General features: G+C 48.2%; 2 protein-coding genes across 4 annotated transcripts; both read left to right on the top strand.

Annotated features, from left to right (window-relative positions):
- The first annotated feature begins 1,777 nt into the window (after positions 1 to 1,777).
- On the top strand, positions 1,778 to 7,552 carry LOC132592714 (zinc finger protein 709-like). 2 transcript variants are annotated; one of them, XM_060279293.1, is made up of 3 exons: positions 1,778 to 1,837; positions 3,965 to 4,109; positions 5,065 to 7,552. In XM_060279293.1, the coding sequence occupies exon 3, from the start codon at positions 5,243 to 5,245 to the stop codon at positions 6,650 to 6,652; it is 1,410 nt and encodes a 469-aa protein (XP_060135276.1). In that variant the 5' UTR covers positions 1,778 to 1,837; positions 3,965 to 4,109; positions 5,065 to 5,242; the 3' UTR covers positions 6,653 to 7,552. The 2 variants fall into 2 exon arrangements, with proteins under 2 accessions (XP_060135276.1, XP_060135275.1); XM_060279292.1 differs by lacking the exon at positions 1,778 to 1,837 and having other exon boundaries at positions 3,563 to 4,109.
- A 5,833-nt stretch (positions 7,553 to 13,385) lies between these two features.
- LOC132592715 (zinc finger protein 658B-like) lies at positions 13,386 to 18,811 on the top strand. Of its 2 annotated transcripts, XM_060279295.1 has the most exons (3): positions 13,386 to 13,553; positions 14,946 to 15,076; positions 16,016 to 18,811. In XM_060279295.1, exon 3 carries the CDS (start codon positions 16,200 to 16,202, stop codon positions 18,123 to 18,125), a length of 1,926 nt encoding a protein of 641 aa, XP_060135278.1. In that variant the 5' UTR covers positions 13,386 to 13,553; positions 14,946 to 15,076; positions 16,016 to 16,199; the 3' UTR covers positions 18,126 to 18,811. The 2 variants fall into 2 exon arrangements, with proteins under 2 accessions (XP_060135278.1, XP_060135277.1); XM_060279294.1 differs by lacking the exon at positions 13,386 to 13,553 and having other exon boundaries at positions 14,872 to 15,076.
- Positions 18,812 to 20,401: the final 1,590 nt, after the last annotated feature.

Raw genomic sequence — 20,401 nt, forward strand, 5'->3', positions numbered from 1 at the left:
TTAAAATTCTGTAATTTAATGGGAGATTCCCCGCCCCTAAGCCTAATTGCAAGAGGGGGAAGGAGGGGCTGCAGGTACCAGGGAAGTCTCCTGGGGGGGGGGTCCATCTTCACTCATGTACCCCATGGGGCACCCCAGAGCTGCTGCTTATTCCGGGGTTAGGGGATGATAGTACTTTTCCATTGTCCCAGAAGTTATTATTCTTCCAGCTAGAGGACCACAGTGCATATTGTTATTGTACTGATTTGATTGCTGCTGCTGCTGCTGCCATGGACTGGCAGGGTGGAAGGGGGGGGGGAGGCACCAGCTGGGGAACTGACCAGGGAAGAAGGCTGGATCCCGGGTGTTCTATGCCCCCAAAGGCTATCCAAACTCCTAGCTCTAGGTCTCGCCAGTGTGGTGTAGTGGTTAAGAGCGGTAGACTAGACGTAATCTGGGGAATCAGGTTCGAGTCTCCACTCTTCCACATGCAGCTGCTGGGTGACCTTGGTCTAGTCACACTTCTCTGAAGTCTCTCAGCCTCACTCACGTCACAGAGTGTTTGTTGTGGGGGAGGAAGGGAAAGGAGAATGTTATCCGCTTTGAGACTCCTTCAGGTAGTGATAAAGCGGGATATCAAATCTAAAATCCAAACTCTAGGTCTGGCCAATAAAAGGCTGATATGGGAGCTGTTGGGGGCCAGGCTGGTTCTTTCTTTTTCACCTCTCCTCTGGGAAAGTGCTCTTTCTTTTGGGCTTTGATTACTTCTGCCTCCTTCAGTGCCCACGGCACCATCAGCGAGGTACAATTCTGCGCCCCCATTCCTGGTGTTAACAGCACCAAGACCTAAAACATGGATGGAGCATTCTGAGGTCATGCCGTGGGGTGGGGGAAGGAAGGATTTTGCAATGTAACCATTGTGGGGGGGGGGGCGACCCCCACTTTGCAGTTTTATTGCTGGGATCAGCCCCTCCCTCGTTCTCCTGATCCCCAGAAGGAAGAGGGGAGGTCAAAAACCTTCCTCTCCCCCCACTAAATTCCTCCCCACTCCTCCCGGCACATCCTTCCCTCCCTCCGCCCCCTCAACCCCAAATCCCCTCCCCAATATGTTGCTCCTCCTCCTCGCCATCCAGCTTCTGTTCCGGGAATGGGGGGGGGGAGAGCCCCCTCCCAAACTGCCTGCTTCTCCCGGAAGTGGAGCTTCTACACCGGATTGCTGCTCTGCGCCGTAGCTCTAGGGGCGCGCGCTTTCGGAAAGGGGAGGAGGTACACGCAGGGGAAATCCCCCCCCCGTGGGAAAGAGAATCGGGAACGAGGGGAAAGAGGTAAAAGGGCGGGGGGGGGGGAGAGAAAAGGACCCAGAGACCCCCGCCAGCTCCGCAAAGCGCCATTCGTGGTTCCCGTCTGCATGTTGTCGATCCCTGCACGCGTGCTGCGAAGGGGGCTTTCCTTGGCCCCTTAGGCGCCTTGGCAGGGGGGGGCATGGGGCGCCCACCCAGGGGGTCCCCACGAGGACCCCCCTTGCCCCGTTTCCCCCACGCAGGGATCCCTGAGACCCTGTGGTCTCTGCATGGAGAAAGGCGGGCCAGGAAAGGGTTAACGGGAGCGGGGGACGCCTGGATACAGACCCCCCCTCGTCCCTTCTCTACTCGTCTTGGGGGGGGGGCTCCGGATGGAGAGACAAGGGGTGCGGAGGGGAGACACAGGGAAAGAGAGGGGAGGTCGAGGAAGTGGGGGGGAGCATCCCTGGCGGGGGGGGAGAGAAGAGAGAGATCGGAAGACCAGATTTTAGGGAGACGTCCCCATCGTCACCGTCTTGGCTTCTCTCTCCCACCCAGGAATCCGCCTCCCCGTCAAGGTAACCAGAGAGGGATCCCTGGAAAGGGGGGGTGTCCAGCCCCCCCCCTTCCTTCCTTCCTTCCTGCATGCTCCATCCTCTTCCCACCCCAGAAGCCCCTTCCCTTCCCTGCCCAGACTCATTGGCTCTTCCAAGTCCAACTGTTATGTATTAAGTTTACTGCAATTCTCACTCATGTCCACAACAAGCAAATGAAGGATTGAGAGTGCTGTTCACGGATTGGGTAGCTAGGGGAAGTTTGTTACTGTTGCAAGTTACAGAATACTATATAAACCAGTTGGCTAAGCTACTGTTCAGCCTGGACTCAGAGCTAGAATAAAGAGCTGGTTGTTTTGAGAGCTGTGTCTTCATCCTTCTTAGCCACTATTCAACACCAACCATTGGTCCCCCTGCAGAGGAGAGGAAATCCCAAGAGGAAGAGGGGAGGGGAAGCTTCCCGGAAGCGGCTCTTTGTTTCCGCACTCCCACCCAGGAAGCAGCCGGAAACCTTTCCCTCTCTCTCAGGTTTCCATCTTTAAGTGTCTTTCCCACTGCCGGGTTCATTGAGGATGAGGATAATGTACACCTGTCATAAGAAACAGGGGTGCAGAGTCCGTGGAAAGGCTCTCAGGATTGATATAGAAGTTGCACCTCAAAAGCATTTCTGTTCCTCTTATTCTTTGTAGCCAGTGTCAACTGCCCTGAAACCAGTTCTGGCCAGGGAGGGTGGGGTACCAATTAAAATTTATTAATATTATTATTCTTAACCTCATAACCACTTATCCCACCACCTGCTCTCAGCAGAAAGGAAACTGCCTTATCAGCTAAAATGTTCCAGTTAGAGAATACAACTTTGAATCACAGAGTAAAACTACCAGAACCTTCTTGAACCAATAGACTAGGAATCATCTCTCTACATGAGACCAATACTTTTCTATGCCTGAAAAAATGCAACCATGACACTTTAAAGGTCAGCACCAAGAGTTTGAATTAAGCTCAGAAATGCGCTGAGAGCCAGGGAAGATCCTTTAGGACCAGTGATATGTGGTCCCGGCGGCTGCTCCTAGGTCCTCATTATTTGGAGTTTTTGAGTCACCTTCAAAGGTAGCCCCATGTTGAGCACATGGCAATAGTCCAAGCAGGAGATAACCAGAGCATGCACCACTCGGGGGGGGGGGGGACAGTCTGCAGGCTGGTAGGGTCTCAGCCTACGTACCAGACAGCTGCCCTGGACCCAGAACTGACCTGCGTCTCCATGGACAGCTGTGAGTCCAAAATGACCCCCAGGCTGAGTACCTGGTCCTTTAGGGGCACAGTTAACCCATCAGGACCAGGGAGTCCCCCACACCTGCCCGCCCTCTGTGCCCCCAAATTGTTACTTCTGTCTTGTCAGGGTTCAACCTAAATCTGTTAGCCGCCATCCATCCTCCAACCACCTCTGGAAATGCGCACAAGGCATTCACTGCCTTCACTGGTTCCAATTTAAAAGAGAGGAAGATCTGGGAATCATCCACAGTTTCAGTTCCAGGATGAGGCCTGAATCCCAATTGGAAGGATAATGGTGGCAGAAGCTTTCCTGGTCCTGCAGCCCACAAAAGTTCCAGGCACAATACTTTCATTAGCTTTGAAGGGGCCATAGGATGCTTGGTGGTCTTTCCTTCAAAAAACAAATATTCGGAATACTTTGACAGTGACGTATGATGAAAATAGCACTTCTGTTTTCCTTATTCAACATCGGACAGACTTTGATAGACAGGTCTGAGCTCATCTCTTCATCCGAAACTGCTGTGTTAGCAGCAATGGAAGCCTGGGCAGTGGGGTTGGGGGTCCTGGGCTGCCTAGACCCTCTTCTCAGCCTGGCTACTATGGTCCCAACGAAAGCAGAGCAGTAGGTTTGGCACCAGTTTGGCTGCAGGAGTTGCTGGACACCATCCAACGGTCTTAGAGAGGTTCTCCTCCAGAGCCTTTTCTTCTCCTGAGGATAACCCACGAGGCAGCGGAGGTTTAGGATCAGAGTTTTCCTTCTCAATGGGCTCCCTTCCCCGGTTGACGAGCCCCATCTTCCCTTCCCTTTCCTCTGCAACATGGACAGGATCTGCCTTCCTGACTGTGAGATTCACTATTGTTCTCATCCTCTCCATCCACCAGGGCCTGCCTTCACCTGCAGCAGAATTCCCCAACCCACCAACGATTTGAGACCCATCAGCTATCCTCACCTGGTTTAGCCGGCCGGTTGAAGCCGTTGCTTGGATCCTGGCCTCTGTTGCATGCTGGCAGCTTCTGGAAGCCACAGGTGAGCACTCAGTGCAGGGTGGGAACCCCCCCCCCCAACATGTCGGCCACCAAAGGTACTACTGCTCCCCTAACACCCCAAGGCATCCTATAATTATGATATTTAAGATGGATCAGGAATAAATTCATGTCCCCAGAAATAACACAACTTCTGGCCATTAATGAATCAATACTACATGTTCAAGGTTGAAGTTTCCCTTAAGTACAGTTATCCATTTGCCTTTGATATCCAGCTTTTTCAGTGCCAGATTAGGATAGTCCTGTGTCAGAAAAGGGGCACGAGGTCAGGCAGCACATCATTATTATAAAGAACAATGGAGGTGGGTGTTTCCATCTGGGATCCCCATGCTCCAACTACTGCTCCTTCTGCTTCTCCTACTCTCTCCATGCAATGAGAGGCATGTAGACGGAGGTCCATCTCGAAGAACAGGAGCTTCCCTGAGCACCCATTCAGCTGACCCCAAGCGCCAAGCCTTGTCTCTAGTCCTCTGACTGACCCAGACCACAGTCCCTGGAAAAGACGTAGACCTGGGTCTCACAGAATGGTCCACATGGACCTCCTGAGGCCAATGGGACTGTGCAGGTGATTCATGAAGATTTAGAGGTGGAAACGGGGGTGGATGGAGGATTATGATGCAGAGGATGGGAAATGTTCAAAGGAATGATGAAGTGGAGAAAGAGAGGACCTGTTGATGGACAGAGAGCAGCTGCCTTTCCTGTGAGGAAAGAATAGATTTGAAAAGGCTGTATTCCAAGATCATGCTGCTTTATTAACGATGATTGATAAACTATGAAAGGTTGCTGATGCATTAGTATCATTTGATGACATTGCATCTTCATTTCCTAAAATCTGGGAACATGGGTGGAGAATGTAGGAGACATCGAAATAAGAGAGGGTGCTAATGGTGCTTGATGTGTTCTTTTTTTCTTTGTTCCCTTCCTTGAAACCCAAACAGGACTTCTTCTCAGCCCACCCTGAGGAAAGTGATGGAGAAGACAAGTCAGAATTTCAGGGGAGGGAGCAACTTTCATTTCACTAGAAAAAACCATTATAATGTGTGAAATGTGGAATATGCTTCACTGAATGAGCACACATAGCTCACATCTCAAAAAGGGGAGAAACCGTTTAAAGCTATGGAGAATGGAAAGAGTTTAACTGATAGTGGAACACTTAGAGCACATCAAGGTACTCACATGGGCAAGAAAAGATTCCAATGCAAGGAGTCTGGAAAGAGGGGAAACCTCAATATACATCAGCGGACTCACACAGGAGAGAAACCATATGAATGTATGGAGTGCGGAAAGAGTTTTAGTGATAATGGAAACCTTAGAAGACACCAACGGGTTCACACAGGGGAGAAACCTTTTAAATGCATGGAGTGTGGAAAGAGCTTCAGTTGGAGTGGACACCTCAATAGTCATCTACAGACTCACACGGGAGAAAGACCATTTAAATGTATGGAGTACGGAAAAAGCTTCAGTCAGAGTGGAGACCTTAAATTACACCAGCGAACTCACATGGGAGAAAAACCATATGATTGCATAGAGTGTGGAAAAAGCTTCTGTTTCAATGCAAGACTTAAAACACATCAACGGACTCACACAGGAGAGAAACCATTTAAGTGCATGGAGTGTGGAAAGAGCTTCAGTTTAAATGCAAACCTTAGAAGCCATCAACGGACTCACGCGGGTGAAAAACCATATAAATGTATGGAGTGTGGAAAGAACTTCAGTAAGAGGGTACAACTCAATATACATCTACAGATTCACACAGGGGAGAAACCATTTAAATGCATGGAGTGTGGAAAGAGCTTCAGTTTAAATGCGTGCCTTCGAAGACACCAACGGACTCACACAGGAGAGAAACCATATAAATGTATGGAGTGTGGAAAGAGTTTCAGTCACAGTGGACAATTCAACATACATCTAGAGACTCACACAGGGGAGAAGCCATTTAAATGCAAGGAGTGTGGAAAGAGCTTCAGTTTAAATGCAAACCTTAGAAGCCATCAACGGACTCACACGGGTGAAAAACCATATAAATGTATGGAGTGTGGAAAGAGTTTTAGTGATAATGGAAACTTTGGAAAACATCAACGGACTCACACAGGAGAGAAACCATATAAATGTATGGAGTGTGGAAAGAGTTTCAGGTACAGTGGACACCTCAATAGACATTTACAGACTCACACAGGAGAGAAACCATATAAATGCATGGAGTGTGGAAAGAACTTCAGTAGGAGTAGACAACTCAATAGACATCTACAGATTCACACAGGGGAGAAGCCATTTAATTGCATGGAGTGCGGAAAGAGCTTCAGTTTCAATGAGTCCCTTAGAAGACACCAACGGACTCACACAGGAGAGAAACCATATAAATGTATGGAGTGTGGAAAGAGTTTTAGTGATAATGGAAACCTTAGACAACATCAACGGACTCACACAGGAGAGAAACCATATAAATGTATGGGGTGTGGAAAGAGTTTCAGTCACAGTGGAAATCTTAGAAAACATCAGCAGACACACAGGGAAGAAACCATATAAATGTATGGCATGTGGAAGGAACTTCAGTCAGAGGGGAGCCCTTGATTTAAGTCAAAAAACTTGCACAAGAGACAAACCATGTAAATGTCAGGAAAGTAGATAGAGGGTCAGTCCTAGTGGAAGTCCTGTATCAACAGACTCATGATCAGGAAGAACTTTAATAGTTTAACCGTACAAACCCATCAACAACTGAAGAGTAGAAGCAGTTTAAATGGAAAGATTTGCAGAAAGTGCTTTTGTTATAATGGAGTGTTTAAGAAACATCTTGGGACTCTCACAGGGGAGAACCCATTTAGATGTATGGAATGTGGGACGTGTTCCTCTCAGAATCCACTCCTTTCTTCACAGTAATAAACTCAGCAGGAAATCAGTCTTCAAAGCATGATGTGTATGTGAAGTTCTTGTGTTTATATGTAAAACTGAACAGTAATGAAATATTGAAGGCAATGTCTCACAATAGGGAGTATAATTTTAGATGTAAGATACCTTTTGATAGAGAGGGACAATCTGGATTGCTGGTGGGGAGTGAGGATTAGGGCTGGGCGATATATTAATAGCTCGTCCAATACCGGTTTCTAGACCACATCGCGATATCCTTTGAAAAACAATTGATATGGCAATAAACCACGAATCACAGCGTGTGTTTCTGGGATGTGCCTGGAAGCAGCCGGCAGAAAACTTTGCTTCGTGAAGCCCCTGAAGATGCCCAGTTGATGACTTCCCTCCCAGACGACAGGAAGAGAAACACACACCTCCATTGCCTTGTGTCGTTCCAGCCTCTTTCCTCCCTTGCTCCCTTCTGCCGGTTTGTGTGCCTGACTTAGATATACTGTGGGTGTATATTTTTTTACTGCTGAAACTGGATTTGCTCTCAGGAGCTAAGCTTTGTGCCTCACTGGGGACGCAATGAGAACTGTATGCTTTGAACCCTCAGTAAACTATTACTGAGGAAGTCCTGCTGCCTGTGTGTGTGTGTGTGTGTGTGTGTGTGGTTGTTGTTGTTGTTTTGACCTCTGCATGGGAATTGCTCTGCATGTGGCCCCTTCCCCGCTGATACTTAGTTTATGCCCTGGAGTTGCTGTACTCAAGCATGCAAGATGGTGTGTGTGTGTGTGTGTGTGTGTGTGTGTGTGTGTGTGTGTCTGGTTTTTCCACCAAACTCTGTCCCCCTCCCCCCACCACATGATCTCCAAACACTGCTTCTTCGCTAGAATTTATCCCTGCCTCCTACGCATTCTGAAGAAAACATAAAATTCTGTAATTTAATGGGAGATTCCCCGCCCCTAAGCCTAATTGCAAGAGGGAGAAGGAGGGGCTGCAGGTACCAGGGAAGTCTCCTGGGGGCGGGGCATCTTCACTCATGAACCCCATGGGGCACCCCAGAGCTGCTGCTTATTCTGGGGTTTGGGGATGATAGTACTTTTCCATTGTCCCAGGAGTTATTCTTCCAGCTAGAGGACCACAGTGCATATTGTTATTGTACTAATTTTATTGCTGCTGCTGCTGCTGCTGTCATTGACTGGCAGGGTGGAAGGGGGAGGGGAGGCACCAGTTGGGGAACTGACCAGGGAAGAAGGCTTGGATACCGGGTGTTGTATGCCCCGAAAGGCTATCCAAACTCCTAGCTCTAGGTCTCGCCAGTGTGGTGTAGTGGTTAAGAGCGGTAGACTAGACTCGTAATCTGGGGAATCAGGTTCGAGTCTCCACTCTTCCACATGCAGCTGCTTGGTGACCTTGGTCTAGTCACACTTCTCTGAAGTCTCTCAGCCTCACTCACCTCACAGAGTGTTTGTTGTGGGGGAGGAAGGGAAAGGAGAATGTTAGCCGCTTTGAGACTCCTTCAGGTAGTGATAAAGCAGGATATCAAATCCAAAATCCAAACTCTAGGTCTGGCCAATAAAAGGCTGATATGGGAGCGGTTGGGGGCCAGGCTGGTTCTTTCTTTTTCACCTCTCCTCTGGGAAAGTGCTCTTTCTTTTGGGCTTTGATTACTTCTGCCTCCTTCAGTGCCCACGGCACCCACAATTTTCTTGCCAAAGGATGTGGGTAGCTACACCTGCAACAATTGCAAGTTGGTTTCCCTACTAGAAAACAAGGTTGCCCTTCTGGAAGAGAAGGTGCAGCAGCTTCAGGGGCGTGTATCTACGCTCCAGAGAATTAAAGAGCTGGAGCTTTTCTCGGATGCAGCAGAGCACACTGTCTGCACCAAGGAGGAGACAGGGGATCTCCCTGAGGAGGAGGTCAGTTCCCCAACACAGCAGCCAGATGTATGGAGGAACGTGACTCATAGAAGTAGAAGGCCCAGGGATCGCTCTGAGTGCTTAGAATTACACAACCGTTTTGAAGTGCTCATGGAAGACGAGGAACAGACTCCACCTGAGGATCTCTCCCTCATCACAGTTGATGAGGAATATGAAGACGAGCAACCAAGTCAGTCCTCTGGAAATATGCAGGTAACCTTGGAAGGGACAGCACATAGAAGAATCCCAACCAAGCCTATGAAGAGGCGTGTAGTGGTGATTGGGGATTCCCTACTGAGGGGTACAGAAGCAGTGATCTGTGGGCCTGACAAGATGTCTCGAGAGGTGTGCTGTCTACCTGGGGCCAAGATCAAAGATGTAACAGAACGGCTGCAAGGAATCATAAAACCCACTGACAAATACCCCTTCCTTTTGGTGCATGTGGGAACCAATGACACTGCAAGCCATAGCTTACAGAAGATCAAAAATGATTATGAGGCTCTGGGCAGGAAGTTGAAGCAATTAGATGCACAAATTGTCATCTCTTCTGTCCTCCCAGTTGAACGACATGGCCCAGGGAGAGAGGGAAAAATAGGGGAAGTGAACAACTGGCTTCGCAAATGGTGCAAACAGGAACGGTTTGGATTCCTAGATCACGGCCTGCAGTTTCTTGAAGATGGACTTCTGGCAAGTGATGGACTGCACCTCACAAAAGTTGGGAGGAATGTTTTTGCCACAAAACTCAAAAACCTCATCAGGAGGGCTTTAAACTGACTTATGTGGGGGAGGGAGACAGTGGTCCTGAAGGTAGGAGTCTATCAAATGCTGAAGATGATCATCCAAATGTCAAGGACCAAATGGAGCAAGCAGCATGCAGACCTAGTGGTGGGACAAAAATATCCTTAAATAAGAGACATGGGGGAATGATCAACGGTCTTCAATGTCTGTATACTAATGCACAGAGCATGGGAAATAAACAAGATGAACTTGAGCTCTTGGTACAGCAAACTAAATATGACATAATAGGCATCACTGAAACCTGGTGGGATGAGTCTCATGACTGGAATGTAGTAATAGAGGGATACAATCTATTTAAGAGAAATAGACCAAACAGGAAAGGAGGAGGAGTAGCTTTATATGTTAGGGATATGTATACCTGTGAAGAGATCCAGGATTTAAAACTTCAAAGCCAAATTGAGAGTATCTGGGTCAAAATTAAGGGAGAGAAAAACAACAGTGATCTCATTGTGGGAGTTTACTATAGATCCCCAAGCCAAACTGAGGACACAGATGATGCCTTCCTGGAACAGATGGCCAAGCATTCCAAAGGAAGTGAGATAGTAGTAATGGGGGATTTCAACTATCCTGATATTTGTTGGATGTCAAACTCAGCCAAGAGCATAAGGTCGAACAGATTCCTCACTGGCCTTGCAGACAACTTCATTGTCCAGAAAGTGGGAGAAGCAACAAGAGGATCAGCCATTTTAGATCTGGTCCTAACCAATAGTGATGACTTGGTTAGTGGGGTAGAAGTGGCAGGATCATTAGGTGGGAGTGACCATGCTCTTCTGGAGTTTATTATCCAGCGGAAAGGAGCAACCAAGCATACTAAGGTCCAAATTCTAGACTTTAAGAAAGCCGACTTCAGAAAACTTAGGGAAACGCTGGGTGAAATCCCATGGACAGTAATACTAAAAGGGAAGGGAGTTCATGATGGTTGGGAGTTTGTTAAAAGGGAGATATTAAAAGCACAACTTCAGGCAATACCAATGAGACGGAAACATGGAAGGTGCCTAAAGAAGCCAGGCTGGCTATCTAAAGAACTTTTGACTGAGTTAAGATTTAAAAGGGATATGTACAAAAAATGGAAAAGGGGGGAAATCTCCAGAGAGGAATTCAAACATATAGCCAGCACGTGTAGAGACAAAGTCAGAAAAGCTAAAGCACAGAATGAACTCAGGCTCGCTAGAGAGGTTAAAAGCAACAAAAAGGGCTTTTATGGGTATGTCCGTAGCAAAAGGAAAAACAAGGAAACAGTGGGGTCACTCAGAGGAGAAGATGGTGAAATGCAAACAGGGGACAGAGAAAGGGCAGAACTCCTCAATGCCTTCTTTGCCTCAGTCTTCTCCAAGAAAGAAAACAACGCCCGACCTGAAGAATATGGAGCAGATGATTCAGCAGGGGAAACACAGCCCAGAATAAGTAAGGAGGTAGTACAAGAATACTTGGCTAGTTTAGATGTATTCAAGTCTCCAGGGCCAGATGAACTACATCCAAGAGTATTAAAAGAACTGGCAGAGGTGATTTCAGAACCACTGGCAATAATCTTTGAAAATTCCTGGAGAACAGGCGAAGTTCCAGCAGACTGGAGGAGGGCAAATGTTGCCCCTATTTTCAAAAAGGGGAAAAGAGAGGACCCAAACAATTACCGCCCAGTCAGCCTGACATCAATACCAGGAAAGATTCTAGAGCAGATCATTAAGCAAACAGTCTGTGAGCACCTAGAAAGAAACTCTGTGATCACTAAAAGTCAGCATGGGTTCCTGAAAAATAAGTCATGTCAGACTAATCTGATCTCATTTTTTGACAGAATTACAAGCCTGGTAGATGAAGGGAATGTTGTGGATGTAGCCTATCTTGATTTCAGCAAGGCCTTTGACAAGGTGCCCCATGATATTCTTGTAAAGAAGCTGGTAAACTGTGGGCTAGACAATGCTACCATTCAGTGGATTTGTAACTGGCTTACTGACCGAACCCAAAGGGTGCTCATCAATGGCTCCTCCTCATCCTGGAGAGTAGTGACTAGTGGGGTGCCACAGGGTTCTGTCTTGGGCCCAGTCCTGTTCAACATCTTTATCAATGACTTGGATGATGGGCTTGAGGGCATCCTGAGCAAGTTTGCAGATGACACCAAATTGGGAGGGGTGGCTAACACCCCAGAGGACAGGATCACACTTCAGAATGACCTTAACAGATTAGACAACTGGGCCAAAGCAAACAAGATGAATTTTAACAAAGAGAAATGTAAAGTACTACACTTGGGCAAAAAAAATGAAAGGCACAAATACAGGATGGGAGACACCTGGCTTGAGAGCAGTACATGTGAAAAGGATCTAGGAGTCTTGGTAGACCACAAACTTGACATGAGTCAACAGTGTGATGCAGCAGCTAAAAAAGCCAATGCAATTCTGGGCTGCATCAATAGGAGTATAGCATCTAGATCAAGGGAAGTAATAGTACCACTGTATTCTGCTCTGGTCAGACCTCACCTGGAGTACTGTGTCCAGTTCTGGGCACCACAGTTCAAGAAGGATACTGATAAGCTGGAACGTGTCCAGAAGAGGGCAACCAAAATGGTCAAAGGCCTGGAAACGATGCCTTATGAGGAACGGCTTAGGGAGCTGGGTATGTTTAGCCTGGAGAAGAGAAGGTTAAGGGGTGATATGATAACCATGTTCAAATATATAAAAGGATGTCATATAGAGGAGGGAGAAAGGTTGTTTTCTGCTGCTCCAGAGAAGCGGACACGGAGCAACGGATTCAAACTACAAGAAAGAAAATTCCACCTAAACATTAGGAAGAACTTCCTGACAGTAAGAGCTGTTCGGCAGTGGAATTTGCTGCCAAGGAGTGTGGTGGAGTCTCCTTCTTTGGAGGTCTTTAAGCAGAGGCTTGACAGCCATCTGTCAGGAATGCTTTGATGGTGTTTCCTGCTTGGCAGGGGGTTGGACTGGATGGCCCTTGTGGTCTCTTCCAACTCTATGATTCTATGATTCTATGATTCTATGATCAATACTTTCCTTTGAACTTCTGTAGCCACGTAGGGCTCTCTCTCAGGACCGCTACCCAGGAGTCGGCGTATGGAAACTGCTCCCAACATCCAGGGTGTTTTGTCACACTTCGAAAGATCTGGTTGGTTAGGTCCAGGTCCTACGAGCCCTGGGAGAGTGGGGCTGTTTGCAGGGAGTTCTCAGTCATTTGGGGTTCATCGCTCCACCGTACGTATTTGCGTTTGAATTTGCCAAAATTATTCACCATGCCTTGTAATGGAATCCATTCCTCCTATGAGTGTGCCCCCCCCCCCCCATTATGCCTCCTGCTTGAGTTGTCAGCCTTCAGTGCCCACGGCACCATCAGTGAGGTACAATTCTGCCCCCCATTCCTGGTGTTAAGAGCACCAAGACCTAAAACATGGATGGAGCATTCTGAGGTCATGGCGTGGAGTGGGGGAAGGAAGGATTTTGCAATGTAACCATTGTGGGGGGGGGGGCACTTTGCAGTTGGATTGCTGGGATCAGCCCCTCCCTCGCTCTCCTGATCCCCAGAAGGAAGAGGGGAGGGGGGAAACCTTCCTCTCCGCCCCCCACTAAATTCCTCCCCTCCCCTCCTGGAACATCCTTGTCTCACTCCGCCCCTACAACCCCAAATCCCCTCCCCAATATGTTGCTCCTCCTCCTCGCCATCCGGCTTCTGTTCCGGGAATGGGGGGGGGAGGAGAGCCCCGTCCCAAACTGCCTGCTTCTCCCGGAAGTGGAGCTTCTACACCGGATTGCTCTTTTGCGCCGTAGCTCTAAGGGCGCGCGCTTTCGGAAAGGGGAGGAGGGGCGGCAGGGGAAACGCCCCCCCCCGTGGGAAAGAGAATCGGGAGCGAGGACGAAGAGGTAAAGGGGCCGCGGGGGGGGGGGGAGAGAAAGGACCCAGAGACCCCCGCCAGCTCCGCAAAGCGCCATTCGTGGTTCCCGTCCGCATGGTGTCGATCCCTGCACGCGTGCTGCGAAGGGGGCTTTCCTTGGTCCCATAGGCGCCTTGGCGGGGGGGGGGACATGGGGCGCCCACCCAGGGGGTCCCCACGAGGACCCCCCCCTTGCCCCGTTACCCCCACGCAGGGATCCCTGAGACCCTCTGGTCTCTGCATTGAGAAAGGCGGGCCAGGAAAGGGTTAACGGGAGCGGGGGACGCCTGGATAGAGACCCCCCCTCGTCCCTTCTCTACTCGTCTTGGGGGGGGGGCTCCGGATGGAGAGACAAGGGGTGCGGAGGGGAGACACAGGGAAAGAGAGCGGAGGGCGAAGAAGTGGGGGGGGGAACATCCCTTATGCATTAAGTTAACTGCAGTACTTGTTCTGGGCAACGTGGCTGCAGTTCTCACTCAGGTCCACAACATGCAAATGATGGATTGAGAGTGCTGTTCACGGATTGGGTAGCTAGGGGGAGTTTGTTACTGTTGCAAATTACTGAATACTATATAAGACAGTCGGCTAACCAGTGTTTCCCAACCTTGTGCCTCCAGCTGTTTTTGGACTACAACTCCCATCATCCCTAGCTAGCAAGACCTTGGTCAGGAATGATGGGAATTGTAGTCCGAAAACAGCTGCAGGCACAAGGTTGGGAAAAACTGGGCTAAGCTACTGTTCAGTCTGGACTCAGAGCTAGAATAAAGAGCTGGCTGTTTTGAGAGCTGTGTCTTCATCCTTCTTAGCCACTATTCAACACCAACCATTGGTCCCCCTGGAGAGGAGAGGAAATCCCAAGAGGAAGAGGGGAGGGGAAGCTTCCCGGAAGCGGCTCTTTGTTTCCACACTCCCACCCAGGAAGCAGCCAGAAGCCTTTCCCTCTCTCTCAGGCTTCCATCTTTAAGTGTCTTTTCCACTGCCTGGTTCATTGAGGATGAGGATAATGTACACCTGTCATAAGAAACAGGGGTGCAGAGTCCGTGGAAAGACTCTCAGGATTGATATAGAAGTTGCACCTCAAAAGCATTTCTGTTCCTCTTATTCTTTGGAGACGCAGGTCAGTATATTTGGCATCAGTTTGGCTGCAGGAGTTGCTGGACATCATCCAACGGTCTTAGAGAGGTTCTCCTCCAGAGCCTTTTCTTCTCCTGAGGATAACCCACGAGGCAGCGAAGGTTTAGGATCCGAGTTTTCCTTCTCAATGGGGTCCCTTCCCCAATTGAGGAGCCCCATCTTCCCTTCACTTTCCTCTGCAACATGGACAGAATCTGCCTTCTTGACTGAGGGATTCACTATTGTTCTCATCCTCTCCATCCACCAGGGCCTGCCTTCACCTGCAGCAGAATTCCCCAACCCACCAAGGATTTGAGACCCATCAGCTATCCTCACCTGGTTTAGCCGGCCAGTTGAAGCCGTTGCTTGGATCACGGCCCCTGTTGCATACTGACACAGGTGAGCACTCAGTGCAGGGTGGGGACCCCCCATAACCTGTCGGCCACCAAAGGTACTACTACTCCCCTAACACCCCAAGACATCCTATAATTATGATATTTAAGATGGATCAGGAATAAATTCATGTCCCCTGAAATAACACAACTTCTGGCCATTAATGAATCAATACTACATGTTCAAGGTTGAAGTTTCCCTTAAGTACAGTTATCCATTTGCCTTTAATATCAAGCTTTTTCAGTGCCAGATTAGGATAGTCCAGAAGATGGGCACGAGATCAGGCAGCACATCATTATTATAAAGAACAATGGGGGTGGGTGTTTCCGTCTGGGATCCCCATGTGCCAGTTGCTTTCCTTCGGCTTCTCCTGCTCTTTTCATGCAATGTGAGGCATGTAGACGGAGGTCCATCTCCAAGGACAGGAGCTTCCCTGAGCACCCATTCAGCTGACCCCAAGCGCCAAGCCTTGTCACTAGTTCTCTGACTGACCCAGACCACAGTCCCTGGAAAAGATGTAGACCTGGATCTCACAGAATGGTCCATATGGACCTCCTGAGGCCAATGGGACTGTGCAGGGGATTAATGAAGATCTAGAGGGGGAAACGGGGGTGAATGGAGGATTATGATGCAGAGGATGGGAAATGTTCAAAGGAATGATGGAGAAAGAGAGGACCTGTTGATGGACAGAGAGCAGCTGCCTTTCCTGTGAGGAAAGAATAGATTTGAAAAGGCTGTATTCCCAGATCATGCTGCTTTATTAACGATGATTGAGGACTATGAAAGGTTGCTGGTGCATTACTATCATTTGATGACATTGCATCTTCATTTCCTAAAATCTGGGAACATGGGTGGAGAATGTAGGAGACATCGCAATAAGAGAGGTTGCTAATGGTGCTTGATGTGTTCTTTTTTTCTTTGTTCTCTTCCTTGAAACCCAAACAGGACTTCTTCTCAGCCCATTCTGAGGAAAGTGATGGAGAAGAGAAGTCAGAATTTCGGGGGAGGGAGAAACTTTCATTTCACTAGAAAAAAACGTTATAATGTGTGAAAAGTGGAATATGCTTCACTGAATGAGCACACATAGCTCACATCAACTATCTCAAAAAGGGAGAAACCGTTTAAAGGTATGGAGAATGGAAAGAGTTTCACTGATAGTGGAACACTTAGAACACATCAGGGGACTCACGTGGGCAAGAAAGGATTCCAATGCAAGGAGTCTGGAAAGAGCTTCAATCAGAGGGGAAACCTCAATAAACATCAGCGGACTCACACAAGTGAAAAACTATATAAATGTATGGAGTGTGGAAAGAGTTTTAGTGATAGTGGACGCCTTAGACAACATCAACGGACTCACACAGGAGAGAAACCTTTTGAATGTATCAAGTGCGGAAAGTGCTTTAGTGAGAATGGAAAGCTTAGAAGACATCAACGGGTTCACACAGGGGAGAAACCTTTTAAATGCATGGAGTGCGAAAAAAGCTTCAGTCAGAGTGGAAACCTTAAATTACACCAGCGAACTCACATGGGAGAAAAACCATATGATTGCATGGAGTGTGGAAAAAGCTTCCGTTTCAATGCAAGACTTAAAACACATCAACGGACTCACACAGGAGAGAAACCATTTAAGTGCATGGAGTGTGGAAAGAGCTTCTGTCAGAGTGGACAACTAAATATACACCTACAGATTCACACAGGAGAGAAACCATTTAAATGTATGGAGTGTGGAAAGAGTTTTAGTGATAATGGAAACCTTAGAAGACACCAACGGACTCACACAGGAGAGAAACCATATAAATGTATGGAGTGTGGAAAGAGTTTTAGTGATAATGGAAACCTTAGACAACATCAACGGACTCACACAGGAGAAAAACCATATAAATGCATGGAGTGTGGAAAGAGCTTCAGTTGGACTGGACAACTCAGTATTCATCTACAGACTCACACGGGCGAAAAACCATTTAAATGCATGGAGTGCGAAAAAAGCTTCAGTCAGAGTGGAGACCTTAAATTACACCAGCGAACTCACACGGGAGAAAAACCATATGAATGCATGGAGTGTGGAAAAAGCTTCCGTTTCAATGCAAGACTTAAAACACATCAACGGACTCACACAGGAGAGAAACCATTTAAATGCATGGAGTGTGGAAAGAGCTTCTGTCAGAGTGGACAACTCAATATACACCTACAGATTCACACAGGGGAGAAACCTTTTAAATGCATGGAGTGCGGAAAAAGCTTCAGCTTAAATGCAAAGCTTAGAAGCCATCAACGGACTCACACAGGAGAGAAACCATATAAATGTATGGAGTGTGGAAAGAGTTTCAGTCACAGTGGTCACCTCAATATACATCTACAGACTCACACAGGAGAGAAACCGTATAAATGTATGGAGTGTGGGAAGAGCTTCAGTCAGAGTGGACAACTTAGAGGACATCTTCAGACTCATACAGGAGAGAAACCATTTAAATGCATGGAGTGTGGGAAGAGCTTCAGTTTAAATTCAAACCTTAGAAGCCATCAACGGACTCACACGGGTGAAAAACCATATAAATGTATGGAGTGTGGAAAGAGTTTTAGTGGTAATACAAACCTTAGAAAACATCAACGGACTCACACAGGAGAGAAACCATATAAATGTATGGAGTGTGGAAAGAGTTTCAGTTACAGTGGACACCTCAATAGACATCTACGGACTCATACAGGGGAGAAACCATATAAATGCATGGAGTGTGGAAAGAACTTCAGTCACAGTAGACAACTCAATAGACATCTACAGATTCACACAGGGGAGGAACCATATAAATGCATGGAGTGTGAAAAGAGCTTCAGTTTCAATGAGTCCCTTAGAAGACACCAACGGACTCACACAGGAGAGAAACCATATAAATGTATGGAGTGTGGAAAGAGTTTTAGTGATAATGGAAACCTTAGACAACATCAACGGACTCACACAGGAGAAAAACCATATAAATGTATGGAGTGTGGAAAGAGTTTCAGTCACAGTGGAAATCTTAGAAAACATCAGCAGACACACGGGAAAGAAACCATATAAATGTATGGCATGTGGAAGGAACTTCAGTCAGAGGGGAGCCCTTGATTTAAGTCAAGAAACTAACACAAGAGACAAACCATACAAATGTCAGGAAAGTAGATAGAGGGTCAGTCCTAGTGGAAGTCCTATATCAACAGACTCTTGAGCAGGAAGAACTTTAATAGTTTAACCGTACAAACCCATCAACAACTGAAGAGTAGAAGCAGTTTAAATGGAAAGATTTGCAGAAAGTGCTTTTGTTATAATGGAGTGTTTAAGAAACATCTTGGGACTCTCACAGGGGAGAACCCATTTAGATATATGGAACTAGTGGAATTCAGCCCGTTTAGTAAACGGGCGCTAGCTGGGCGGGAACAGAGGGGAAGCCCTGGGACGGCGCAGGCGTCGCCTCCACCAGCGGGGATGTGCGTGGAAGACCCCAGGCTCCACCTGGGTGGTTTGCTGTGGCGGCGGGTGGGCGGTTTGTGTGTGTGTGTGTGTGTGTGTGTGTGTGAGAGAGAGAGAGAGAGAGAGAGAGAGAGAGAGAGAGAGAAGTGAGCGGGGCTTTTCTGGGATGTGCCGCCTGCGCGAGCTAAGTGCGCATTGCAGCCAGGCTGGTGGCAAGTTTGCACTCAGGGTCACTGTGGAATAGGGAGGACTGAATGTATTGGGGGTGGGAAGGGTGGGGGGGTTGTGTGTGTGTGTGCGGTATGTGTGTGGAGAGAGATGTGGTGGTCAAGCCACTCCGGCTCCAGCCTCTTATCAAAAGGTTGCTGTGGATCCCGTTTCCCTAAGCAACACCCAATAAAAGCCTCCATAAAAAATAAAAATAAAATAAAAGCACAGCCGAGAGAGGGGCAGACGCAGACGGCTTTCTCTCCCCTTCGCCCCAAATGCTTTAATTTCCCCTCAAACGCGGCCTGTCTGGACGGAGGAATCGAGGCTCTCGTTCGCTCGCTCGGCTTTGTGGGCGTTGTAGTTTCCCTTTCCCTCCTCCCTGCGCGGTATTAGAGACGGCTGTGTCGGGACGGGGGGTGGGTGGGCCGTGGCGGGCCAGGAGCGTGTCCTGCTCAGCTGTGTGTGTGCGTGTGTGTGTAAGAGAGAGAGAGCGCGAGCGCGCGCGAAGGGAAAAAGCAGCAGCCGTGAGAGGGGAAAGTTGCGGCTGCGTTTCCCTCCAGTGACTGCCTGAGGTGGTTTGCTGTGGCGACGGGCGGGCGGTTTGTGTGTGTGTGTGTGCGCGAGAGAGAGAGAGAGAGAAGCGCACGGGTCTATCCCGCAGCCTCCTCCTTCTCGCACTGCTGCTTAGAAGCGAGTGGTTGGCGACCGCAAACGGTAGGCAGAAGGGTTGGGGGGAGAGAGCGCGCGCCTGCGTTCCAAGTCTCTGGTCCAATCCCTGTATCCCTGGGGTACATGCGCAGTACCCCAGGGACACACGGGACAACTGGACGCAGGGACAACTTGGACATTATTATATAGGATGTGGGACATGTTCCTCTCAGAATCCACTCTTTTCTTCACAGCAATGAACTCAGCAGGAAATCAGTCTTAAAAGCATGATGTGTATTTGAAGTTCTTGTGTTTATATGTAAAACTGAACAGTAATGAAATATTGAAGGCAATGTCTCACAATAGGGAGTATAATTTTAGATGTAAGATACCTTTTGATAGAGAGGGAAAATCTGAATTGCTGGTGGGGAGTGAGGATTAGGGCTGGGCCATATATTAATAGCTCGTCCATACCGGTTTCTAGACCACATCACGATAACCTTTGAAAAATAATTGATATGGCAATAAACCACGAATCACAGTGTGTGTTTCTAGGATGTACCTGGAAGCAGCCGGCAGAAAACTTTGCTTCGTGAAGCCCCTGCACATTCCCAGTTGCTGACTTCCCTCCCAGGTGACAGGAAGAGAAACACACACCTCCATTGCCCTGTGTCGTTCCAGCCTCTTTCCTCCCTTGCTCCCTTCTGCCGGTTTGTGTGCCGGACTTAGATATACTGTGGGCGTATTTTTTTACTACTGAAACTGGATTTGCTCTCAGGAGCTAAATTTTGTGCCTCACTGGGGACCCACTGAGAACTGTAGGCTTTGAACCCTCAGTAAACTATAAATGAAGAAGTCCTGCTTCCAGTGTGTGTGTGTGTGTGTGTGTGTGTTGTTGTTGTTGTTGTTGTTGTTGTTGTTGTTGTTGTTGTTTTGACCTCTGCATGGGAATTGCTCTGCACGTGGCCCCTTCCCCGCTGATACTTAGTTTATGCCCTGGAGTTGCTGTACTCAAGCATGCAAGATGGGTG

Source organism: Zootoca vivipara, chromosome 10, assembly GCF_963506605.1.
Source record: "Zootoca vivipara chromosome 10, rZooViv1.1, whole genome shotgun sequence".
In the NCBI taxonomy this organism is placed as follows: domain Eukaryota; kingdom Metazoa; phylum Chordata; class Lepidosauria; order Squamata; family Lacertidae; genus Zootoca; species Zootoca vivipara.